The sequence below is a fragment of the Asterias amurensis genome, chromosome 5 (genome assembly GCF_032118995.1).
Source record: "Asterias amurensis chromosome 5, ASM3211899v1".
In the NCBI taxonomy this organism is placed as follows: Eukaryota; Metazoa; Echinodermata; class Asteroidea; order Forcipulatida; family Asteriidae; genus Asterias; species Asterias amurensis.
Window position 1 is genome coordinate 22085914 of NC_092652.1, and position 27547 is coordinate 22113460.

General features: G+C 38.5%; 1 protein-coding gene across 1 annotated transcript; it reads right to left on the reverse strand.

Annotated features, from left to right (window-relative positions):
• Positions 1-142: 142 nt before the first annotated feature.
• LOC139937334 (atrial natriuretic peptide receptor 1-like) lies at positions 143-26862 on the reverse strand. The gene is made up of 22 exons (XM_071932438.1): positions 26247-26862; positions 19273-19418; positions 17577-17735; positions 16683-16818; positions 15067-15161; positions 13838-13979; positions 13411-13495; positions 11920-12040; positions 10984-11046; positions 10024-10101; positions 7922-8035; positions 7185-7256; positions 6439-6604; positions 5949-6104; positions 5372-5540; positions 4842-4988; positions 4549-4672; positions 4050-4118; positions 2940-3114; positions 2494-2592; positions 1342-1433; positions 143-196 (listed from the first exon to the last, which is right to left on the reverse strand). The coding sequence occupies exons 1-22, from the start codon at positions 26860-26862 to the stop codon at positions 143-145; spliced, it is 3078 nt and encodes a 1025-aa protein (XP_071788539.1).
• Positions 26863-27547: the final 685 nt, after the last annotated feature.

The following is a 27547-nucleotide window of genomic DNA, read 5'->3' on the forward strand; positions in this document are numbered from 1 at the left end:
TCCAACAATGAACCAGTTTTCGGATCAGCCTGACAAAAAAAACAAACCTAAAGTTTTTAGAGTGAGTAGGCCTAGATACTTGAAAACAGTGCATTAAGGTTTACAATATTGACCGTAGATTGTTCCTCTTGACCTGCATGAACTAAGGTTGAGATTGTTGTCCGATCAGCCAGAATGTCCTCTGTTTACCTTTACCCTGCAGTGTTAACGAAATAAGATTTGGATTATGAAATTTAGTTTGATCAGAAAAAAAAACCAATGTTTGAATTGTCATCACTTGTCATCAACGCACTTGAAGAAAAGGCTGCCACAAATATAGGCTTGCAGGGGCTGCATTTAAGTTAACTGACTATTTAGAAACAAATTGTTTCGGGCGACTTTAGCTTGAGCGTAAAAATAATTATGTTCAATATCACATTGAATAAGAACAGTTATGCAATATGGAATAAATTTCAGTAATCCAAACAGAGTTATTCAAGATTTTAGTTCTAATTTTTTGATTTAAAAAAGAAAAAGAAAAAAAAATGTTTCGTGATTCAAGACAATTGTCATGACTTTGTGAAAATCCACTCAACGCAACAACAGGGCTAAATTTCATAATTCCTTTGAGCGGAACAAATTACTTAGAGGAACACGTTGCCTTGGATCGGACGAGTTGGTCTATAAAAAGCGTTTGAAACCGTTTGTTATGAAATGCATATGTTTAGAACGATGTTGTAAAAGTAGAATATAATGATCCACACAAGTATCACTCAAAATTGCACGGTTTTCCTTTTACTCGGTCGGCAATTTATTGGAGCCAAAAATTTGACTCCAATAAATTACCGACTATGTTAGTCGACGAGGTAAAGAGAAAACTACGCAATTTCGAGACACATTTGTGTAGATCACCAATTCTACTTTTACAACATCTTTCTAACCATATACGAACGGTTTCAAACGCTTTTTATAGACCAACTCGTCCGATCCAAGGCAACGTGTTCCTTTAAAGCCATTGGACACTTTCGGTAAATAGTGTTGTCCAAGGCCCACACTTCGTGTACCACAACTTATATATACAATAACAAACCTGTGAAAATTGAGCCTCAATCGGTCATCGGAGTCGGGAGAAAATAACGGGAAAATCCACCCTTTGTTTCCCCCACGTTTCGCCGTGTCATGACGTGTTTAAAACAAATCCGTAATTCTCGCTATCGAGAATTGATATTGTTTTAATGTTTTCTCCATTAAATCAAACCCTGGTCTGCCATTATCATTCAATCAGCTCATAACAAATTGTCAAATGAATAAATGTATCAATACATCATTTAGTAAACAACTTGTATAAGTTGATTTGTGTACCTTCATTTCAATTTCTCCTCGATCCTTAATGATAAAGTCGTCAAACTCTTGCAGGATATGTCGGGTCGTACCGCTGATGTGTATCTTGAGTGCTTAAGAATGAAAACACGTCAAAGTGGAGAGAGTGTGTTATAAATGGTGCTGGACTGAGTAGATCGTATCTAAGCAGTGCCCGGACACCACTTCACCGACAAGTGTCAAATTAAAGATCAAGTAGTGGTTTGCTAACAATAAAAACTAGATATAGGATGTGATACACAACAATAGTGAAGTGGTATTTTGTAAAGCTGAGCTTTTCAGAGAACCAGACTCAAGCTCTTTTTCTATGATGAGCAGAGTGCGAGTTTAAAGACACTGGACTCTATTGGTAATTGCCAAAGACTATAGTCTTCTCACTTGCTGCATCTCACCATATGCACGAAATAACAAACCTGTGAAAATTTAAGCTCAATCGGTCTTCGAAGTTGCGAGATAATAATGAAAGAAAAAACACCCTGTCACATGAAGCTGGGTGTGCTTAATTTTCTGATTTCGGGACCTCAAATCCTAAATCTAACGTCACGAAATCAAATTCCTGGAAAATTACTTCTTTCTCGAAAACTGTGTTACTACAGAGGGAGCCGTTTCCCACAATGTTTGATACCATCAACCTCTCCCCCATTACTAGTAAACAAGTAAGGTTTTATGTTAATATACATTTTGAGTAATACCCAATTGTGTCCACTGTCTTTAAGGTCATTGTTTTCCTCAGAATATCAAGCTACACTAATTTAGTTCACAGTGATGCATCGTTGGTTTTCATTACCATATTAATATATAATAGTACATAAATGGGTAGACGGCTTTAGCTTTCGATTCAAAAACATACATTATGCAGGAGGTATAAACAAAAACACACAAAAACATGTCCATTTATGGCAAAAAAGAAGCAAAGGATAAAGGGAAGGTATTCAGAAAAGACGGGAAATTAAAGTCAATCAAAAATTACAAATCAGAACCATGATTACATGATTAATGATATGATTACATATTATTAGAAAGAAAGAAAGCACAAAACCATCGCTTCTGTGCACGTCATCTATGCAATTGAAATGCCCATTTTGACTCAAATGCTTGTATCATTAAAGGAATTATATCCCACAAGAGTTTTACCTTCTCCGTTTGATTCCATTCTGGACGCGGTGTTGACTGTATCACCAAACAGACAGTATCTGGGCATCTTAAGACCAACCACTCCAGACACACATGGACCTATGACGAGGCAGAATAAATGCAATTTAGCATGACTTTACACACTTGCAACACTTGATTGTGGTATGTAAACGATGAGGCATAATCATATAGATAAAACTAGCGTTTAAGAATGCATGGAACTTCTAAAAGTCAAGCTAGGTGAAGTCATTGTGGATTGTATCATGCCAGCGAAGGGAAACACAACGTGGATATGTTACATAGCTTGTCCAAGAAGAGGTACCTCAATTACCGATTGGAAACAAAACAAATTATTACACAATATTATAAACAAACGTGTAACACCCCTGCTTCTATGATAATTATGCGTGACAATAATTAATGCATACAAGATAAAAAACAATTACCAGAGTGTACTCCAGCCCGTAGTTGAAGCTTCCACTCCGGTCTGTGTCTCACCTTGAATGTTCCCACTGCCCCAAGCAATGACAGCGCCATGTTGGCGATTTCTCGCGCATGGGCAGAGCCGTTGCGGATTGGCAGGCCCGACACCACCATGTAGGCGTCTCCAATCGTCTCAACCTTCAATAGAAAAATCAATTTGAAAGGCAGTGTACACTATTGGTAATCGTATCTCAACATGATGCATAAAATAACAAACCTGTGTAAATTTGAGCTCAATCGGTCATCGAACTTGCAAGAAAATAATGAAAGAAAAGAAAACACCCTTGTCACACGAGATTGTGTGCGTTTAATAGATGGTTGCTTTCGGGACCTCAAGTTCTAAATCTGAGGTATCGAAACCAAATTCATGGAAAGTTACATCTTGGCACTTCAGAGGGAGCCGTTTCTCACGATGTATCATACCATCAACCTCTCCCCATTACTCGTCACCAAGAAAGGTTTTATTCTAAACTATTTTGAATAATTACAAATAGTGTCCACTGCCATTAATTAATTTAATTTATTTGTTGTTGTAATGTATTGGTTGTTGTTTTGAATGATCAATAGCAAGGACATTTTTTTTTAAATGGGACACAATGCAACATCGATAACAATATACTACACATGTTACTTACAGATTTGAAACATTCAAATGAGAAGATATTTGAACATAAGTAAACTGTTTTCATGTAACACACAAAATGATATCAAATAATAATTATAATAATTAACCATTCTTATATAGCGCAACACAATTCATTCTGGTTTGTACCCATATACCCAGATTTGTAATAGCACTGTCTCAGTACTTTCCCGAGTCATGTGAAAAGAAAATCACAGGCATATTACTCGGGTGGGATTCGAACTCACGACCTTTGGAATTCTAGAGCAGTGTCATACAAACTAGACCACTGAGATTGCCCGGTGGATAGAGGCAGGTTCGAATTCTATGTTTTAGCAGCGGGTACTGCAAACAATTTAACCTCTATTAAAACATAAGTATTGCACATTTTGCAAGTTCCAAACTGTTCACCCCATTCAAGACAATAGTATATCATTGGTGCAAGACTTACCTTGTATACGTCGAAGTTGCCAATAATCCCATCGAAACAGGTATACAGATCGTTTAACAGAGCAACAACCTTCAGAGAGATGGTATTTTGAAAATAAAATCAATGGATCAAAATCGAGATAACAAATTGTCATTGACACACAATAAAAACAGTTGCTGACTGTACACTTTTGTATGAGTAAACTGCATTGGGTATCTTCTCTGGGTGTGTTCGTAAAGCTTCCCTGGATCGACCCCGCAGTGATCCCCTGATAAGAGGTAATCGAACGATCACACTCACCCTCTCGTGGTGACGGCAGGCACCTCAGGTCACCCCCAAGTGACCCACTCCACAAGCAGGGCACTGGGGGCTGACCCAGGTGAGCCCCGTCAGAGCTATTCGAACGTACCGGGCAGACCGGGGTCGACCCATGGAAGCTAAACGAACGCACCCAAATAGTAACTCGTGATTACTTCCAATACTGCTAACGGAGATACCAACGAACAATGATTTGACCCACCTGCAAAGGGGTACTGCCCGATGAAAGCTCAGTGAATCCCACGATGTCACTGAAGAAAATCGTCACATTGTCATAAGACTCTGGGTGAACCGTGGATCCCATTTTAAGCTGATCGGCCACCGACCTATAAATCATAATATTTCTAAATCAGTGAGTCTTATCTCTAATTATTCTAGTCAGCTTAAACTGTATTTTGTTCACCAGTTCTGTTTACCAAAGTTTGTTGATAGGCATAAATGAATTAAGCAAGTGTTATGTTACCAAATAATCACGAGCTTATAGATTGATCTTACTTCGGCAAGACTTCGTAGAGGAGCGTCTCAGCTCTCTTCTTCTCTTCCAAGAAGGCAGAGGTTCTCTCCTCTACAAGACCTTCCAAGTTACTGGCGTATAACTCCATACGAGATAGCAGGTTGTCCATGATACCTCCCGATACATTCCTACGAAAGGAAGTCAAGAGAAATAACTTTGAATGCCTGTAGAACAACAAATCAAAACTGCACATTATTGGAACTGTACTAAACAGCGATGGAAAACACATATGAAAGTCAAAACTGTGCGGTTTTTTGTGTATTCCATAATATGGAGCCACTAAAGGGACTCTATGGTGAGGAAAACAAAACGGACATTATGTTGCAGATGCTTTAGTTTTTGCCCTAAAAGTAAGTTTATTAATTAGCTTGAATAACACAAAAGTTCACATGCACGCAACGGTTTGGTTTCGAACACAAAACTAATGAGCGTAACAAATAAGACTCATACAAATTCTTCGCACGAGGATTTTGGTATCATCAATGTCCAGTTAGGTAAAAAAAAAACATACTTGCAAATCTTCTTCATGTCGGCCATGAGTTCGTTCACTGTTGGTCTTTCCTCTGGTGTTTCATGCCAACATCTTGCCATAATAGCGTGTATTTCTGGACTACAGGCTTCGTTTGGGACGTGGGGACGGAATGGTTGAGTTGAATGAGACTGAATTTTCTCTAAAACAACTGTAAGAAAACCACGAGCCACTCTAATGTAATTAATATCTTCTATTAAGGTTTGGGTTCTCACATATCACTTTAATATTATCGGATATGTGGTAACCCGCTCCTTCAGTGTTTTTTTAATACAGACAATACATTTTCTTTGTCAAAAATTAAAAAAAGGCAGTATAGTTTTCCATTTGCGATAAGGTTTAGTTAACAAGGGCATTGGGCCATGGTATAGGCAGTTACTGGCGTACATTTTTGTGATTGGACCTTTATTAGCAGCGTATATTTATTTGTATTGTAGATGAGGTGCATCATCATCTGTATGTATTTGCAAAACTCCAGTGTAATGTTATCGGTGCTACATTTATTTCAATCAATCCAAACATGAAATAATTGAAAAAATAATTAATGATCATGGTTGACCTTTGACATTATCAGTGTCCCTGCACTCGTTCTCGAATGGCGGACCTCTCATTACCACCTCCTGCATTATGATGCCAACAGAGTAAATGTCGCCCTCTCTCGTCGGCTTATTCTTGGTTGGAGCACGAAGAAGTTCTGGCGCATTCCACAACAGTTCTAAGAAGTAACACAAAAACAGTAGTGTGTTGTTAAAAGGTTAAAGTTTTACGCGGCTTGACAAAATGAGCGTGAATAATTTCAAAAGAGGGCGCCCTGTATAAACAATTTGAAACAAAACATTGGAATTGGCGAGAACGTTAACCATTGACTGTGTGCCTTTTACAACATTTTGTTTTCACTGTACGGAAAAGTTTTGGGTAACAGTAGGCATATACGTCTAACACCTTAAATTGTTTACCCTCGCCCCCTACCCAATTAATGATTGAATTATAGGGCGAGCAAAGGACAGAATTTGCGTTTATACTTTTTAGACTTCCCTGGTCATGCGTACTTTTCAAGTATGTCTGATCGCTATCATTGTCGGATGAGATATCCCTGTGGTCAAGGAGACCAAAGTCCGTCAGTTTGACCACGAAGCGGCTGTCCACCACGCAGTTAGAAGACCGCATCCTGCCGTGTACACCAAGCTCTCGACGGTGGTGAAGAAAACCCAAACCCTACGAAGAAGACAACAAAGTTATCACAAAATAGATGAGTAGAATGCCATCTTGCATGAACAAATTTTGGCGCATTCGTAGCAGCCAAAATTCGTTTGCTTTTAAAATACTTTCATATCTTGGTAAATTGAGGACACTTTTTACATTTAATTAAAAGTTTCACAAGGCAATGCACATTATGCATGGTAGTGAATTATAACATGTCCAATCTTGGCCTTTGTTTACAATGTTATGTTCCGTTGTCCCAGGGAATTCAACCTGTCCGCCGGAGATTCGGTCCCCCAATGGGAAAGTTATAATGGCTGAGGAGGAGAATTCAAAAGAGGGCGCTATCAGAAGTTTGTACACAGTTGGCCATATGGGAGGGGGGGGGCATCGAATCTCCGAATTACTATGTAGCCTACTTGCGTTTCTCAAAATACTTTTCTTTTTAGTTCGGCTGTTTTGCCAAGGGAATGGCCAACCGGTAGCTCTCATGTTTTGTGTGTTATTTTAAAACTTCTTTGTTGTAAATCTTGAACTCAAAAAAGTTAATACACAGATTGTGAATCTTTTAATGAGGTATCGACAGTATGATTACCTTGATGACATCAATCAGAAGAGAACTCTTGAAGTCCCATTCCAGCTTCAGAGCGTCGTTCTCAAGAATATCCTGAATTGAAAAGAAAAATATACAGTCTTTGTGATGATCCTGAACGCAAAGGAAATCAAACAGTGGTTGAAGTATGACGTAATACGCTGTTTTTGAAAATACTAACCTACAGTATGATGGCCTATTAAATACAGCTCATGCGGGTATTTCCGGTAAATACCCGAATAAATTTTCTGAAATTCGCATCCTTAGCAGCGTCAACATAGATCGATTTTTACCTAGTCTAGGTTCACAGATCTTCGCATTGATCTTTTTCAACAACAAATTTAGTCACTACTATCTCATCGCTGGTAGTTCGCACTTAATTTATCAATTCAAAAAACAGAGGACGTCACTATCCTTGTTGCGATTTCCAGGACATTCGTCAACCGAAATGATGTAAGAAGAACAACGCGCCCTCCGTCAAAAATCGTGTTACGTTACGTTGCGTTCCGTTACACTACATTACATTATATTACGTTACGTTCCGTTACGCAACTATACGAGTATGACATCGTAACGTATATCTGAAAAGGTAGCTGCAAAAACGGCTACGACTGCTAAGTATATTTCTATGGAAGTATCTTCAACGCATGATGACGCGAAAATCTTAACTTAGCCGTAACTTTTACTGCTCATTCGGTCACAGCCTAAGTTTTAACGGGCTAGAAAAGCCCTGAACATACCTGAAGACTTCCCTTGGTGCAGTACTCTGTAATTATTAAATGCTTGCCATCGTCCGGTCCATCTGTGCATGCACCTACAAAACGAACGATGTTTGGATGCTCTAGGTGTCTCAACTGAAAAAAAAAAAAACGGGTTGTTATTTTTGCTTAACATTTAATGTATTCAAGTTACACACGTTGTTTACCTAAAAGTACTCCTCGCCAATAATACGGGTATCTTCATAAGGTTGCTCAAGGCCCAGTTATTTCGACTAGACTTTAACTAGTTTGTGATGTGGTATTTTCTCGCAGTGTATTGTTATTATTCCATTTCTGTTCATTCTTAAATAACTGCTAAAATCTGTAATGTTAACTATTGTAATGTGCATTGTAATGTGCATTTACAATGTGTATTTATGAAACTTGCACGGACTAAATGAATAAACTTGTATTATTGACATAGACTTTCTTTTCTGGTCCTATGTGGCCACGTCTTTGGATGTGTGTCAAACAAAAATGTTCTGCATGATGAAGTTTTGGCCTTTCTGCGACACGGTGGACTCTATTTTAGAGGTGAACTATTGGATTTGGGTGTATACAAACAGATTTACCCAAACATTATGTGATCCTCATTATATCAAAACGGTTTATGCAGGTATGATCATGCTTGACTTGCCGTGTGGGCTTAACTCATTGGTTTGACTGTTGCCCAATAAAACCAAAACTACTTCAAACATACCCTAATGCTTTAAATAATCCAAGACATCATTTGGGCATGTACAGAAAGTCACTTGTATTGTGTTTATTCCTTTGATAAAGACTTTTTCAGGGTCGAAATGATTGTGTCAAATCGGCTTATCATCGGCACAAACCAAAGCCTTTAGATGAAACCATTGTAGCCTGCAATTAGAGGGAAACTGTTTTTCATGCGAACGAGCGCATTGAAGGAGCATGATATAATGTTCTAACCATGGAAAAAAAAAACTCTAATGGGGTCGGGATGTGAGGCAAAAAACGTGTTTTTCTTTCGTTACTATATTAAATATCGTACAATATTCCGTTCCTGAAAACTGGTTTCAGCTGTAGTGGTTCACTTCGTCTGTTGAAAAAAAATAAGGCCGAATCCGAATTGGCGGCTACGGCTACGGCTATGGCCACGACTGTTGCTAAGGGTGTTGCTAAGGATGTCCTATATACGCACGATGACGCGGAAATCTAGCCGTAGCCGTAGCTGTAGCCGCCAATTCGGATACGGCCTAATACTCTCACGGTCACAACATAACGGCAGCACTTTGCCGCAGCATAATTAAAAAAAACAAACTCTATTTTATTGTGTACGAACACGAGTCCCATACGTACATATTAACTCGAAGTTGTGAGATAATGATGAAAGAAAAAAAACACCATTGTCACGAGAAGTTGTGAGCTTGCAGATTCCTGATTTCGATACCTCAAAATTAAATTCTAAGGTCTCGAAAACATAATTCTCGAAAACTACGTTACTGCAGAGGGAGCCGTTTCTCTCAATGCGTTATACTATCAACAGCTCCCCATTGCTTGTTACCAAGTAAGGTTTTATGCTCATAATTTTAAGGTTAACTGTCTATAAGGTTAACTGTGAGGTATACTCATGAGGTTGCTGAGTTTCTCTTTGCATACCATCATCATGCGAGGTAGCAATACCCTTCACCTTCCAGTAATCAATGGCCTTCATCCATGCTTCGCAATCAGCAACTTGTCTAACCGTGTGCACACAACACGATTCCACTCCTCTAACCATCTTCGGTTTGACAGTATCTGGTTTGTTTCTGACCAGACTACTTTGCATCTGCTGAGAGCTTACGCTTATCTTAAAAGCAGTGGACACTATTGGTAATTGTCAAAGACTATAGCATTCACAGTTGGTTAATCTAAACATATGCTTAAAACAACAAACCTGTGGAAATTTGAGCTCAATCGGTCATCGAAGTTGCGAGATAATGAAAGAAAACACCCTTGTCACACGAAGTTGTGTGCGATTAGATGATTGATTTCGAGACCTCAAGTTCTTAATCTGACGTCTCGAAATCGAGTTCATGGGGCGGGGGCGGGGGGTGGTCTGAAGGACAGACTGAAATACTTACATTTCGGAGCTCTACCAAGACACCCCTTGTCAGTTCAAGCTTGCCGTTTCCTATTGGCTTAAGAGCAACCAGTCGACCCTTTATGAAACATAGAATTTTAATCATTTATCCAGTACAGAGGTTAAATAGAGCAATTATACAGGAGTTTATATCGGTCGTATGGAAAGCTACATGTTTAGTTCATAGAAAGATACAAATAAAACCCTTGATGATAAGACCCAACCAGCCGTTCAAGTAAATCCACAAAGTGTAAAGAAAATGAGCGTTTGGCGAGGCGGATATCAAACCACGTTCTCGTAATTTCAGACACTGCGACGGTCGTAGGTTTGAAACCCGCATGTGTAAAATGCCTGTGATTTGTTTACACAGAGCTCGGATAAGTACTGAGTGTACAGGTTTTACACACATCGGTATATGTATGGGTAAAACCAAATTACTGTTTCTGTAAGTTGTATTAAATTGAGCGGATGCGAGTCATCTAGCCACTTGACAAGCTCACCCCCAACACAGTCGCAACCTGACCAGCTCGTCCCGGGACATTCAAAGTCGCCCCAGACAAAGTCGCCCCCTCATAATGTCGCAACCTGACAATGTCGCCCCCTGGCAAAGTCGTCCCCTGACAAAGTCTCCCTCTAGCACAGACGCCCCATACAAAGTCGCCTCAGATGTTATTAGCGACATAGCACGGAGAAACGTTCACTTAAAGGATATCAAGTGAGTTTGGATTCCGTTGGCAAAATTTGTATGGATAATACTATCATTATAATGTTCAAATGAATATAGATTTAAATTTAAATAATTAAAATAACTTACAATCATTTACTTAAGCGAGGTGCTAATAAAGAAAATGACATTTCCATTTTTGTAAAGTGATGTAAATACAAATAAAATATCGGTGGACATTTCTAATTGGATTATGCATTTTGTGTCTTATGTCTTTATAAACAAAATTGTACTTACCTCGTAGTGAGCAATTTTTGTGAAGATCTGGCGCTCGTTATTCTCATTAGTAAGTGAACCAGTCTGTAATTAAGATAATTATTGGGGTTTGTATTTTTGCGTGATTTATTTATATAGAACGTCTTTCCCTATCAGTTCACATGATTAAAAGGAAGTTAATCGGGGAAAACAAACAATACATTTTGGTATCCTGGTAAAAATGTAATATGTACAACTTTTCAGTGGTTGACATTTTTTTACAAACATTGCTATACGAGTTGTTAAAAACCTTCAAAAGTGCATGCTTTAGCTGCTATAATTTTTTATTTATTTATTTATTTTTTTTTTTTTGGAGGGAGTGGTATTGTGGACACTTTAGGACTGCACTGTTGATTTGGGTGTATATAATACCCAAACCTAGTGTCTCATAGATTGTGTCAACCATATCTCAAAATGGATTATTTGAGGTTGCCCAGAAATCCAGATTCTCTCGAAAGCTCGCACTCTCTCTCGAGGTCAATTTCTCGTCGTTTTAAATCTCAGCAAAGCAACAGTGTATGGTTGAACAGAAACAGAAAGTCTTGTTTCACGCTCAAACACCCTGATACGAGGAACCAAATTAGATACACTGTGGCACATATACCACGAAACATAATGCAAAAAGGATAGAGGCCTCGCTACAGCCTTGGCGGATTGAAACTTTGATCCCAGCCACCAAAGTACCATCAGTGTTAAAAAAAAACACATTGTGTTTCACAGCAAGACTGCAAAAGCACCACTCACCCACAAGAACAATTATTTCACCTCTGCACTCTGTGAAAGTTGCAGCTGTAGTTTGGTCAAGTAAAATCATTCAATATATTCAGTGTACAAGGAAATCAACCGCGACTTTGGGTAGATTTATTGCTGAAAATGCTGAAAATTATAATGAAAAAATGTGTTATCTATGCAACTAACCATGGACATGGATAAAGACCGCATGGATGAGGCAATGGATTTGGAAACGGCTTTAGAGACTAAATCGTCGTAGCGAATCTTCCAAGACATCTTCATTAATTCTGCGTTCTGCTTCTGTTTTCTGAAAATGAAGCGGAAGGTGGAACATAACATGTCTGAACATATTGAAAAGGGTTTCGTGAAATATCCCATTGAGGGTCTTTTTCTGGTGGTATACGATTTTGTTTAACACAAACTTTAAATATTTAAACAATAATTTTAAAGGGTTCTAATTTAAAAGTATTTCAATGCGTATGAATACCTAAGATTCTCTGGTGTTAAACTTATTGTTTATTCATGTAATTACTACGTAATTTGTTATTATTATTATTATTTTTTTTTTGATCAATTTTTTTGTCATAGTACATGGCTTGACGTTTCGACCTAGAAGCTTTCTCGAAGGCTGACTCATTTACTCTTCCACTTCCTCCCTCTTTCCACCTTTTTTATTTGTGTTTCCAATCACTGTGGTATAACACGCCCATTCCCCCCCTCTCTCTCTCTCTACCTTGTTTTTTTTTCATTTACAGTGTCATGGCTGGCTTTGCACTTCTCTGCGCTTCCTTACCCTCTCCCTCCATTTTTTTATTTCCACTGGATTGCTTTGTGTTCTACTATATATGCCTGTTTATGCGCACCGTGTTGTCGCTATTTATGTATTTATTTCAAAAAGACTCACAGGCCTACTGGTATTAATACGTCAGACATTTAACTCTTCCTATTTTTGGCTAGGTTAGTAGGGTGCACATGATTATTTAAATTAATATATATACCTCTCTTTTTCTATAACTGGATATGTATTTGTTTGTACTTGTTTTATGCCTCTGAAGAAGGTCCGGATTGGATCAAAAGCTAAGGCCATCTACCCTATTCATTATATATACATGTTATAATGATATAATGAATAGGGTAGATGGCCTTAGCTTTCGATCCAATCCGGACCTTCTTCAGAGGCATAAAACAAGTACAAACAAATACATATCCATTTATAGAAAAAGAGAGGGGGAAAGGGATTAAGGAAAGGATCCAGAAAGAAGCAGGAAAATAACAGCCAATCAAAGTTTCTATTTCAGAGACAATATTGGTGGCTATGAACCAATAGGAGTGGCGAGGACAAAGGATGTTTAGAATGAAAGGATGGATTACTGGACCATTAAAGTGGTAAATGTATTGTTCGACAACAATGCAGGGAGACATGAAAGGGTAGGATTAGAGAGCAAGTTGCATCATGATGCAACTAACAATGGTCAATTAATAAGAATAGCAAGATCAAAGGTATGATGATACATGATTATATTAATTATTGTCAATTTTTTTCATCTGTAGGGCAAACAAAAATGAATGCAAAAATACAGAACGAAAAAGTGACCCTCTAATTACAAACGAATTGAATACCTCAGTGCAGTGTGTGCAGAGATATCAAAAAAGATGAGTCAGAAATCCACCTCTTACCTGTAAACTACCAAAGTTGCTGAGACACAGACAATCAGGGCGCACACCACCAGGATGGACGCGATGAGCAGTACGGTATTATCATCTGTGGTTTAAGGGAGGAAGGGTGAACAATGAACCCAATTAGTGTATAGATGTCACAAATATATAGTTACTGCATTTTGCGGACTGGTTAGAACAACGTAACTGTTATTTCAAAAAATGGTGTTATTCAGTGAACCCCCATAAAATATTAACAAATTCGTGTTAAAAAGAATAATATATATATTTATAAAAAGTCAGTTTCCCTTGTGGTTTATTATTTGATATATAAACAAATATATATACAAAATATATAAAACAATAAAAATAAATAAATAAATTTAAGAAAAAAACATGTTGTAATCTGTTTGCTTATTATCATTTAATGTTTACTCAGCAGTGATACCTTTGGGTTTGCAGATGGGGTTTTCATTGTAGAAACCACACCGAGGAGTGTCTGGGGGAACTTCACCATCCGGGAATCCATGCCACTTAATTGGTTTGTAGAACTTGAGCTCGTTTGACAGTCCATAAAAATTCACTACAGGCTACAAGGAAAAGTATTCTCTGACCGGTGAATAGAACCCGGAACGACAACGGGGGGAGAAGAAAAGACAACAACTACGGCAGTGACAACGACAGTAATACCGACAGCAACCCGCGACAGCGACAGTGACAACTACAGCAAACGCGACAGCGACAGTCACAACGAAAGCAGCAGTGTCGGCGACAATAACAACGGCAGCAACAGCGACAGCAAAAACGACAGCAACAACAACAGTGACGACGACGACGACAACGACAACCAGAACATTTCAAAACGGGTAGCGAAAAAAAATTGTAAAGGTCAATACTGACAAATGTGATACACATTGCGTCTTACACAGCAATCAATACATAGTATTGTGACTTAAAGGAGTACTTTACGTCTAGTTTAATGTATACGTTTTTGTTGCATGACGAAGTATCAGATCATTATTGGATGTTCTGCCAAATTCGTTTCATGTATTTAGACTGAATCAAATGTTGTATGCATTATAATAATCTGTTTTCTATGGTGGCCCAGTAAAAATATTTTCAAAGATATTTGCGACATTGCAAATATTTGCAAAGATATTTGCAAAAAAAATTGCGACATCGCAAATATGTGCAAAGATATTTGCAAAGATATTTGCGACATCGCAAATATTTGCAAAGATATTTGCGACATCGCAAATATTTGCAAAGATATTTGCGATGTGCGATATCCCTTCAGGGCCACCATAGTTTTCCAATAGTTTCCAGGGGTACATAAACTCTTAGTGCAAGCTCTATGTGGTCAACAGTAGTGGAACCCTCTCAACAAAAATTGAAACACACATCCCTGTTGTCCATGGACAATCATCCGGTGCCCTATTTCTTGACTTAGGTCACCAAGTACAATCAGTTGTAGTTACGTGAACCGAAGTAATTTTCTGAATTCAATGATTACGTGCGACTCCTACAAAACCAGCCAATGCTCTTCGTCAATGATACACCATATACACGGAGAATTGGCATGAGTCAACCCCTTGTAGCCAATAAAGGAGCCGGAATTTTATTTGGCCTTGACGCCGGAGTTCTCTTTTGTAAGTTTCAATCCAAAAACGTTCTTACCTCGAATACACCGTTTTCGGTGTCCGTCATATCCCATAGGGAGTACGTTGCGATTCTATCACCGCTAGATGTCATTACAATGTCTCCCGCAATACCTATAGTACAATGTTGCAATGTGAATAACAGTTGTGTACTTTTCAAAAACACAGTGGAAGATTGGTTTCAAATTGTAAATAATGAAAATATATTTAATCTGAAATCTGAATGTAATAATGATTGGGGTAGATGACATTACTAGCTTTCGATCCAAACCGGACCTTCTTCAGAGGCGTCACTTTGAATACTTATAATAGTGTACTTCTACTTTCCAATATCACAAAGGAAGATTGATATCAATTGTAGAAGAAAAACAAATACAGCCGGGTCTATCCATTTTTAATGCCATTCTTCTTTTTCTATTTTAGAAGGAAAGCGGGAAAACACAACGAGCAATGTCACAATTGATAACGAATCTAAGTATAAGTGCAACGAGCGATTCTCAAATGGTTCAGTCTGAATAATGGTGTGTACCTTCCATATCACAAAAGAAGATTGATACAAAATGTAAAGAAAAAAAAAACAGACTGGCGTCCATGCACATCTAATGTATTTTTGTTTTCTATTTTCGAATGAAGGCAGGAAAGCAAAAAGAGTAATGTCACAATTGATGAAGAATAAGTATAAATCCAACCATACCTAATTGAAAATAAGCATGCAGAAATGTCATCTGAAACGCCGAATAGAATAACTTTGCTCATAATGCATGGCTACATCTAAATCTCCCTTATTTTAATCTGCTTACATTACCATTTGAAGGCACTTATTATAACCAAGGTTAAAAGTGAAGTTGTCTCTTTGTATAAGTTTTGGCACAGGCTTAAATTGCAATAAATTCAAATTGGTTGGAAAGTCTTATATTCTGTTGTAGTTGGCTTGTACTAACAGAGTCCAGCATTCTCCAGAAGACGATTAGAGCATACTGATCGAAACGTCGAGTTAACCAACGGTTCTTTTCAGAACCACCCCAACTCATTTAGAGATAGTCATCGTTACCGCAAACCCTTCTATATCTTATTTCCACCATGCAAAGTTTCAAATCCTACTTGTACTATCATGTTCATGAAGTCTAATGCTGATCACATCAGTGTTGTAGTCAAGACCGATACACCGTATACCAAGACCAGCATTTCCAAGAAAAACCTTCGAACGATTGAATGGGTGGTTTGTTGGTTAAATGCACTGGACCCATTTGGTAGTTGTTAAAGACCAGTATTCTCTCTTGGTGTGTCTCAACATATCATGTATACAATAACAAACATGTGCAAATTTGGGCTCAATTTGTCAATATCAAATTTGCAAGAGAACATTGAAAGAAAAAACACCCTTGTTGAATTACTTGTGTGCTTTAAGATGCATAATAAAAGGCAACTTTATCAAAAACTTGTTACTTCGAAGGGAGCCGTTTCTCACAATGTTTCATACTTTCAAGTTACCAAGTAAGCTTTTATGCTCACAGTTATTTGGACTAATTGCAAATAAGGTCCGGTGTCTTTTAATAATTACGAATCTTAAACTTGGCAACGTGGACGAGTCTTACGTCATCCACAAAGTACCTTCCTCGCCATTTATCGGCTTACCTCGGAAAGTTCGGTTCCACATCTTCTGTCGTAGAGTTAGACCGTCACGAATGTCACCTCCCTCGTGTAATGTCTCGTTGATGGCAAGAGAGTACAGAACCAAGGCGTCGTGGTAACAGGTGGCGAAAAAGTTGGCCTGTATCAAAGTAAAAAAAAAAAAATCTTTAAAAAATAATGTTTCCCCCGTTTAGGTAGAAACAAAATGTAATTTTGATGTATGAATTGGTTTGTTCGTCTTAGTCGTTGAATATTGGCATTCGTTACTCGGCTGGAATAATGTGAATCGGGAAATATTTTGTCGATGTTCGGTCGTTATCCTGTTAATGTTTCTGGTAATTCTTCTTGTGTTGTATCGTTATTTCCCCACACCTTTACTCAAAACCAAAAAATTAAATAAAGCATTACCAACTGCCCAAGATGATTTTCTATTAAACGATTGGCACACCATCTGTAGCATTTCCCACCCCACTATATCGAATAAAACATATTTCTATGGGCGGTAAGCACAACATTCCGAGGTGCAGAGCCACGCAATTGGGCAATGGTGAGCTAAATTAGGGAACATCGTGGGCACACGTGGAATTAAATTTGCACATTTCATGACAACCGTTCATTAATATAACTCTAGACGGCGCCCCACTGTGGCGATCACCTTGTGCGCTCAGTGTCTCAAATTTGTCTCGATTTTTCCTCACTTTTGTAGAACATTTTTTTTGTGGACTTATTGGTGAATGAGGCTTCGTTAATTCTGTGTTTTTAAAATGTAATGTTTTTGTTTTTCTATGTGTATCAAATTTTAATCTTTTCAGTGCACAAAGGGAAACCCTTTTTTCACTTTTTACTTGTAATCTGTGATGTAGTAAATAAATTGAATTGAATTGAATTGAATCTAACCTCGCCGCCAGACTCTGGAGTCACGTTATAGTCTCTTAACGAGCGGTCCAGAATGTCTCTATGAAACGCATTGTACTCCGAGTCATCAGTCGGCTCAAACAGACGAATTGTCATCAGGGCTCGGTAGGCTGTCTTTAATTTCTCATCGTCTCCGTCGTCCTAAGAAGATGAGCAGGGTGGTTAAACAGTGCTTTGAATTTCAACACAATCTTAAGCAATGTACCAACATGTATAACCTTAAAGGCACTGGAAACTATTGGTAATTACTCAAACTTATTGTTAGCATAAAAACATATTTGATTTCGAGATCTCATGATTGATTTTGAGGTCCCTAAATCAAGCTTCTGAAAGCACACAATTTCGTGTGACAAGGGTGTTTTTCTCATTTTTATCTTGCAACTTCGACGACCAAGACTTAAAATTTTCAAAGTTTTGTTATTTTATGCTTATGTTGAGATACACCCAGTGGGAAGACTGGTCTTTTACAATTACCAAAGGTGTCCAGTGCCTTTAAACATGTTTGGGTGATTGTGTGTGTTTAAATCATACAAACAACTTGAGCAGGTGGTAAAAATGATATAAGCATGTTCAGCAGAAAACGTTTTAAAAGAGTTGGTACATGATTTGCGTTCAAACCCTCAACACTGTTTTTTTTTTTGTTTTTTTTTTGGGGGGGGGGTTTGTTGTCCATGAACGATCTTTTATTTGAGATTCGGTAAAAATAAAGAGCATTTTAATATTTTCTACAGCCATTAACTTTCAAAATCAATTCATTGGTTTCATGATTCTGTGATAAAATGTGCGCAATGTTGTTGCGAGAGTTTGTGTTTGTAGTCAAGTGCAATAATTCCGAGTTGCTGGTTTTGTACATGCATCGCGCTTGATCAAATTTGGAATACATTTTCGGGTTAAATCTGCAAACAATTCACGGGTTAAATCAGCAAAAAAATCACCCATGCACCTTTGTATTAGAACTGTTCAGATATTAACGCATCTTATGAAGCCAGACAGCGTAATGGAGGAGAACAAGATATGTTCTGTCCAAACAAAGTATGTTCTGCCCTTGGGTGCTCGCCAAGGTTTTTACAAATCCTGAAACGTCTTCCATAATTGCTTTTAGAAATGCACTGGGGTGGATTTTACAAAGTTATAACTAGGTTTATCTTGAGGTAAGACAGGTTACTCGTTGTAACTTAAGGACTAGCGTTATGTTCTTAATATATCCTAAGAGTAGTCCTAAGTTAGAACTACTCCTAACTCTTTGTGAAATCGACGACTGGACACATTTTTGGGGGTCAAAGACCTGTATTCCCACTTTGTGTATTTCAACCAATGCGTAAACAAGCAAATCTGTGAAAATGTTGACTCTATTGATCATCGAAGCTGCAAGAGCACTATGGAAAAAAAAACGAAAAAAAAAACCTGTTGCACATAATTTGGTTATTTCAGATACCTTATAAACTAATACAAGTCTTCAGGCCTGAAGTCTTTTAAAATTTGCGTGAGAACTCACCATAAATTACCATTTCTCAAACACTACGTTACCTTATAGGGAGCCGTTTCTCACAATGTTCAACAGCTCTCCTCTACCATGTAAGTTGTTATGCTAACAATTGAGTACCAATAGTGTCCAGTGTCCTAAAAAGGGTTTGCTCAATTAACAGCCACTGTGAATGAAAGCACTGGTTTTACTAACCTGTCGCCACGCATCGTTCCCAAAGCTCAGTGTGTTATTAAACGGTTGATAGCTGAAGAACACGTAATCCCCACCTACTTGTCCGAGGTTGTAGGCGCTCAGCATGATCTTGCGAACGAGGTGACCCTTGGCACTGATAACTATAACTGGCAATCAAGGAACATTACAGAATTGGTAAGAAAACAAAACAACAATCGTCTAAGATCACATATTATGTACTTTTATATAACTGACATACAGATCCTTGTTATTTGATTGGTGGAACTTACTTCACGTGACATTCACTATTACTCCCATCCGCACTGGCGGTTTAAAAGACCTATTCGCCCATGGGGAATAGCATTTCCCATACAGTTAGGATCATCCTTGTTCCCAATGTTTTTTAAGCAGTAAAGCGCCGCTGCTAAAACAAAGGCGCACCTGTGCAAAAGGTTGTGATCCGATTTGTGCATTGTTGCCGCTACGCGGCGCTATGATTTTTGGTTGTCAGTAATTTGTGTGATTTTTCATGTTATATACTTTTAAAATACATCAAATGACAAGGATCTATATGTCAGTTATATACAACAAAATATTGAGTTGCTTTAATTCGTGGCATGGAAGAAACATTATCGCTCGGTAAAATTTGTACTGTTCAATTTCACTCGGCTTCGCCTCGTGAAATGGAACACTCCAAATTTTACCTTGCGATAATATTCCTCCCATTCCACTCTGAGCCACTCAATATTGTAAAACAAACTTACACGGTCTAATGATGACAGTAGAAAACATTCCTTGAAATATTCCTGTCTGAAATGCCTTAATTTGATGAGAAGCACATACAAACCAGATTCAAGTTTGGAGTACATCGATCAATGAGCGTAAATTTTTTATTTAAATCGATGTCATGCCAATTAATGTGCTGTCTTTTTCCACTATTTTCTCAGACCCAGATGGTCGATCGATCTCAAGCTTCTACAGGTTTGTAAGTATATTTATATGGTGGACTATATCAAGTGCTTACACCGCCAGCAACCGTTTTGTTAGAAAAAAAAACGACTCGGTAAATTTCCTTTAAATACACAAAGATGGAAATATATTGGAGTCATCCTCAATCATGTGTTTACGTGACCTTGAGAATGATATTAGAATGTTATGAGTTTTAAAATTGATACCGAAATAAAGACGTAACAAATTGTAATTTAAAACTGCATCTCGTTTTTTCTTTTACATTAACAATTTCCCAAATATTTATGTTTTAAAATAGTTAAGCCTGTTCTAAATCGAAATGGAGGAAGACAGAGCTTGACAAAAAAAGTTTGACTCGGCCACGCACATGTAAAACCAATTATTGTATTAACGAATACAATAAAAATGTCTTCGATGCCTTTGTTTGTATCTTTTAATGCTTTTGGCCTTGTCTTAAAACTAAAACTAAAATGACTACTGGTGGCTTACTATAAAAGCATTTTCTATTCAGAGTTGCGAGTTAAAAGATATAGCAGAAGTGAATAAGCTGGATTGCACTCACTGCTTTCCGGCCAACGTGACCTAAGAATGAAGAAACAATTTGCAACGGCCTCGAGAAGTTTCGGGATCCTAATGGAGTCTTTCTTAAAGCATTTTTTTTTTTTTTTTTTTTTAAGTCGAAACGTAAGGCCATGAAATTTATTATTTTTAAATTTGAAAGAAAAACCTATGCATATAATTCCTTGTCCCCGTATAAAAAAAATATAGGAATCGACTGTGAGCCGTTCCCTTTCTTAAAAACCACAAGGTTTTAACAAAGTATGTTTTATAGTCTCTCCCCTCTCCCTGTTTTATAGTCTCGGTCGGTCATGTTTTTTTTTATTTTATTTTATGTGAAAGCATCTTTCTGTAACCCCCTGAGTAAAATATCTTAATGAGAAAAAAAAAAAAAAAAAAAAAAAAAAAGCATTAAAAAGTGGGAGTAGTAAAGTGAAGTTTAATCGAATTGAGGTCATTTAAATATGATCTTGAGCATCTCCGGAGGCCCTTGTGTTACCCGTGAGTGCTGTTTCATTGTTTGATGTTGCATTTATGACTTGCTTTCAAGACGTAAAAGAGTTGTTTGAACACGGTTTGCCTTTTACGGCAAGAGAGACTTAAATCACATGAGAACAAAAAGGGAGTTAATAATAATAATAATAATAATAACCTTACTTATAAAGCGCTTTTTACAAAAGCGATACAAAGCGCTAACGAAATACAATGGCAACAAAAACAAAAGATAAACTACATGCTTTACAGACAAAACAATGCAATTAACAATGATACAATCTAGAGTAACTTAGGATAGAGGTGGGTTTTTAATTGGGATTTGAAGGAACTCAGGGAATTGGCTAAACGAACAGATTGAGGGAGACGATTCCAGCATTTTGGCCCAGTTGCAGCAAAGGCTTTAGATCCTACATTGGTACGTGATCGTGGGGCATTCAATACAACAGCTGAAGTGGATCTTAAATTATACAGAGACTGGCGGGTGTGGAGAAGGTTGCCCAGATAAGTTGGAGCTTGGTTAGAGAGTGATTTATATGTGAGTACTTCGTTCTTATATTCAATCCGTTGCAAAACTGGTAGCCAATGCAGGGTCTGGATGAGAGGTGATGTATGCGTGTATTTCGGTTTCTTGTAGATGAGACGGGCGGCTTGATTTTGAAGGAGCTGTAGCGAGTGCAAGTTCTTTGTTGATGTTCCATAGAGAAGGCTATTGCAATAGTCCAACCTTGAAAGAACTAGTGCTCGAATTGCTGCATGTGTACAACTAGCATCAAGGTACTTCCTGATCAAAGTCAGGTTACAGAGGTGAAATTTAACAGTTCTTGAAATATTTGCCACCTGAGCATCATGAAGAAGACGATCATCAAAGATGACACCAAGGATCCGAAAGGATTGTGAGGGTTCAAGAACAACATCACCAAGTGTCAACTTGACATCAGTGAGCTTCCGATGATGTGCTTGCGATGCGACTACCAGGAATTCGGTTTTGTCTTGGTTGAGTTTAAGTTTATTGACAGTCATCCAGGTTTGAATGTCTTTGACCACATGTATCAGCATGGAGAGTGCACCTTGGATAGAGTCTTGAGAGCCTGGATCACATGTGAGATATATTTGTATGTCGTCAGCATACATGTGATAGTTAATATTGTGTTCTTGGAAGATATTGGCAATCGGTTGCAGGTACAAAGTGAACAGCAGGGGCCCTAGGACTGACCCCTGTGGGACTCCATACTCAAGTTTAACCTGGGGAGAATCTGAATTGTCAATGGCAACGGAGCATGTCCTGTTCTGAAGATAGGACATGAACCACTGTAAGGCGAATCCGGAGAGTCCAAAATGAGTGTGAAGTCTTTCCGTTAGAATGGCATGGTCCAGTGTATCAAACGCTGCTGATAGGTCAAGGGACAACAGGAATGTAGCTTTCTTGTCGTCCAAGGCGCGTGATATGTCATTCCGTAGAGATAGTAGAGCTGTTTCAGTGCTGTAGTTCTTTTTATATGCAGACTGTCTCGGGTTATCAAGATGATTCAGATCGATATACTCGTGCAGTTGATGAGCAACAACTTTCTCCAAGACCTTAGCGAGAAAGCGAATATTGGAGATTGGCCTGTAGTTACAAAGGCTGTCTTTGTTCAATGATTGTTTCTTCAGAACAGGTGTAACCGTTGCTTGACCAAGACAGGAAGGGAAAGTACCACTTTCCAGCGAAGAGTTGACGGTCTCTAGGATGATGGGCATGAGTACAGGAATGTGTTTCTTTAACAGCCACGTCGGTAGAGGATCAAGGGAGCAGGTTTTATCAGGTAGTTTCCTAATGATATCTTCAAGGTCGCTGAATGTTACCCGATTGAATGATGAAAGCTTGGTGTTAGGTTTAGCGGAAACTAGACCAAGAACAGATGCATGGACATTGAGATCATCGATGCACTTCCTTATATTCCTCACTTTATCAGTAAAGAAGGAACAGAAAGCAGACGCAAGTTCCACAGATGATTCAGCGTTGGGCAGCACACGTTTGTTCTTGTTCAAGAGTTCGTTAACTGCTTTAAACATGTCCTTCGGTGAAGAGCGCTCGAAGATGTCATGATAGTAAGCCTGTTTAGAATCAGATACAGCCGATGCCACTAAAGTCTTTGCTTCATGATAGGGTAGTGGGTCACTTGCAGGGTTTAGTCTGAGGGCTTTCCACCATTTCCTCTCAGCTCGCCTCTTCTCACGCCTAGCAGCATCGACATCATCGGTATACCATTTTGGGCGATGACGAGTCATTGATTTTCTTGAGCAAATTGGAGCATGCTCATCGAGAACACATTTGATGATGTTATCAGCATCAGATATAAACTTGTTCAAGTCGTCAGTCATTTGAACCCCACTTAGCTTAGAAGAGAGATCAGCGGAGAACCTTTGGTTGTCTAGATTGCAAAACTTGCGGAACAAAGTGGGTTTGGATTGAAGAGTTTGTTTCTTTGATTGAATTCTGCAACTGATTGTGTAGTGATCGGATAGAAGGCAGGGATCAATCTGCACAGAGCAGAGAAGGTTTTCATCCTCCCTGGCAATAGCTACATCAAGAATATGACCACCTCTGTGAGTTGGAGATGAAACATACTGGATCAGTCCTGCTGTCCCGAGTTAAGAGGGGTGGTTCAGAACGAGACGGGGATAAAACAAGGAAATGCAAATACAATGCAGAGTTACAAGTGATGACTTTCCCTGAGGCATGTGACTTTCCCAGAGTCATGTGACTTTCCCAGAGTCATGTGACTTTCCCAGAGGCATGTGACTTTCCCAGAGGCATGTGACTTTCCCAGAGGCATGTGACTTTTCCCAGAGGCATGCATTGCCAAACGATTTTTAACCATTTAGGGCCTACGGTATGTTTTGTAAAGGCCTAAACAATTCCCATGTATAACATGTGCATAAACACACAATCTCAATGTGGAGACATATTGTTTTTTTTTTTTTTTTTTTTTTTTACCTTCTACAACTTTTTTTATTTCTTTAATTTGCAGCCCCCCCCCCGATAATTAAAATATGTATTAATATATTAGAGCCTGCGTGTATCTGGCCAGATCGCCTTTGAAATTGGGCCCATTGTCATCAAAGTTGCAAGAAGATAATGAACAAAAACAATAGTCTACCTACAAAGAACTGTGTGCTTGTAAATGCTGGAGAGAAGCATCTTGCCTGAAGCCTTTTTTTAGATTCAAAGGTTTGGTTAAAGCCATTATACACTTTCGGCACAGAAAAAAAAAAAAACAGTTCACAGATTTACAAATAATTTACAGGGTTTACAGAAGGTAATGGTGAAAGACTTCTCTTGAAATATTATCCCATGAAATGCTTTACTTTTCGAGAAAACATTGAAACAATTATCAATTCTCGTTGTCGAGAATTACACATTTTTTTATACACATGTCATGACACGACGAACCGTGCGGAAACAAGGGTGGGTTTTCCCGTTTTTTGCTCCCGACTCCGATGACCGATTGAGCCTAAACTTTCACAGGTTTGTTATTTTTATATCAGTTGTGATACACGAAGTGTGGGCTTTTGGACAATACTGTTTACCGAAAGTGTCCAATGGCTTTAACAAATTACACTTTTTGTTCTCTTCTAAAACCACATAAACTCTAAATAGGGTAGTTTCTAACTTACTATCGGCAACTCTTTGCCAAGTTAGTTTGTAAAAATAACCAATTCTTATATAGCGCATTTCACAATAACCGTATCAATGCGCTTTACATTAGTGGCCTGGTCATAGGGCCAATAACATCCTTTTTTTAATGTTTCTAAGCTCCCATGGGAGAATACAACCTGGGCAACAGTTTATATCGCTCCAAAGGTTTTTTCTTTCACAATATTAACCTCTACCCTCGCATGTACCCATTTATACCCCTTGTGAAGAGAAGCAATTTTAGTAACGTATCTTGCTCAAGGACACAAGTGTCACGACGGGGTATCGAACCCACACTCCGGTGAATTAGCACCAGAACTTGTATTCGATGCTCTAAAACCACCCGGCCATTACACTCTTGTATGGTCATAATTTTTTGGAGCAACTACCAAAGTGTACCTTTAGTTTTTGGAACCGTTCAAATATTCAATAATATGTATAAGTAAAGATATCAAAAGAAAAAATAACTCATGAAAATTTTACTTCCAAAAGGTAATCACAGACGATTTCCACGCACTTAGAAGAATAGTATTTTTAGGAATATACAATCTAAGAAGCGGCAACATTTCTCATTTTTATTTTTAGTGGGATAACAAGTGATATGTTATTTTTCCATAACCCATAGCCCTATTAGGTTTTTACCGGTGTAGGTACCAGGACGGGCGAACGGAAGCAAACAAGTTGATCAATCAATTCTAGGTCCAGAGGTTTTACTGAAAAACTCTATGTTGTACACGAGTCAAAAAATATGGAAGGTGTAGGAAATGTTGACGGCATTATGCCGGAGAACCAACTGCCCTGAACACAAAACTAGAAAGCTATCGAAGTGGTTACGTAACCCGTAAACGGTTTAGAGTACAGCTGGAGGAATTCGTGATCCTCTGACAGTACGTTAAATGCAACGCAGCATTAGTGCTTTGAAATAGGAATGTGTCTCAAAATGCATTATACTATTAATTGTCTCTTAATGTAAAAGCGTCCGAGTGGTGTCAGTTTCGCTCTTTTGGGAGTGAAAAACTAAGTGTCAATCTTCTTGAGTGAAATTGGAACGAACTTCACTCTAAATCGAGTTGAAAGTACCCGACTTTCACTCTATACAGAGTTGTCCGCCATAATGGCTCTATGCAAGGGAGGTATGGCGTAAAATAAAACGAGTGGTTTTCACTATGTTACATTAAGAGTATACAAGCTGTTCTAGTTCTCACCACTTGAGTTTGTTTGCCATAAAACAATTAATTACCAAACGAAAACAGACACTTTATGAGATACAAACAAAGTATGAGGTTGTTCTACTTACTCCGGCTGATTAGAGATGCTTCCTCCAAAGTAGCATTGAAGTCTTCCACCTCGTCGATGTAAATAACGTACGATCTAACCCCAAGCTCACGCATACCGTCTTCCACTGCTGCGGTCGGTAGGGAGTGGTATCCGGACGAAACCCCAAGTAATACAAACGAGTTCCACCCGTAAAGAAGGAACAGCCTACCAAGGAAATCCGCCATCGTGCTGGGTTTGAAGACCAGCTGCGTTAGCGTCGGATACCTCCCCTTGTCGTCCAACTCGTGGCTGCTCCCACTCGGCGAGAGAATTGGTATATTCAGTGCAGCTGCCAAGTCCCCAACGCTCTCCATATCGCTACTGCAAGCGGGACCGAGGAGAGCTGCAATCTCGTCATCGAAGTAGAAATGAGCGGCCACTCCCAGGCTAAATTCAACCGGCCTGGAGCAGCCCGTGGGCGAGAACTGCAGCTCGATGGAGAAGTTTGCGTAGTCCCCGCTCTGGACACGGCTTGAGATGGTCTCTTGAGCAACCTCGAGTGCCGGGTAAAGACGCGCTTGACCGAGAATATGTGTCCTTTTGTTGGACAGGAGCACACCAACTCGTATTCTCGTTGATGTAATTACAGAGGACATCAGGCAAGCCAAAAACACACTTTGGAAAATTTGTTTCATATTTTACTACTTTTGCTAGTGGTCCCAGATCGAGAGGAGCGTGACTGAAATGTTTGAACAACCAACTATACGTTTTATACTATACATCACGTTACAGTTGATGCCCTGATTGTTGACGAGCGCCCTCATTTTATGGTTGGCCATCAAAGCACGAGACAAGGTTTTTGTAAGTTCAAGTTTATCAATATTGGTAGATTCCCTCAATAGTATATCAACCCCAAAGGTATTCAAAAACAAACATAAATGAAGAACCGGCAAATGAAACGTGAAACCACGTGCTTGGGTGATGACAAGAGATAACTATATCAGGCCATATTTTTTTAAGAGAAAATGATACTGCACGATATTTCTACAGCCGAATTAGTGAGTGAAAAATTGTTGTAATTCAGCCTTTGTGCTGCGAGGACAGTTTCTGTTTTAATAAAACTTTTTATCTATATCTATCTATATAATTAGTGAGTGTGTTCTACTCGGTAAAAACAAGATTAGAACTGTCATTTGCAATCAATGTGATATTTTAGTTGTGTTTTATTACAGGCATAACGGTGATTTCAAGTCGGTGTATTTTGTGAAATTAATTAATACTTGGTGCAGTATAATCTTTGGTATAACTTTACCTGGCTATATTCAACTAATCATTGTGTTA

Coding starts and splice junctions, on each gene's coding strand:
- LOC139937334 (XM_071932438.1), bottom strand. CDS start 26,862: ATGTCCTCTGTAATTACATCAACGAGAATACGAGTTGGTGTGCTCCTG. Junction 4,119..4,548: donor CGGGCAGTACCCCTTTGCAG/GTGGGTCAAATC, acceptor ATCTCTCTGAAG/GTTGTTGCTCTGTTAAACGA. Junction 197..1,341: donor GAGGAGAAATTGAAATGAAG/GTACACAAATCA, acceptor TTAACACTGCAG/GGTAAAGGTAAACAGAGGAC.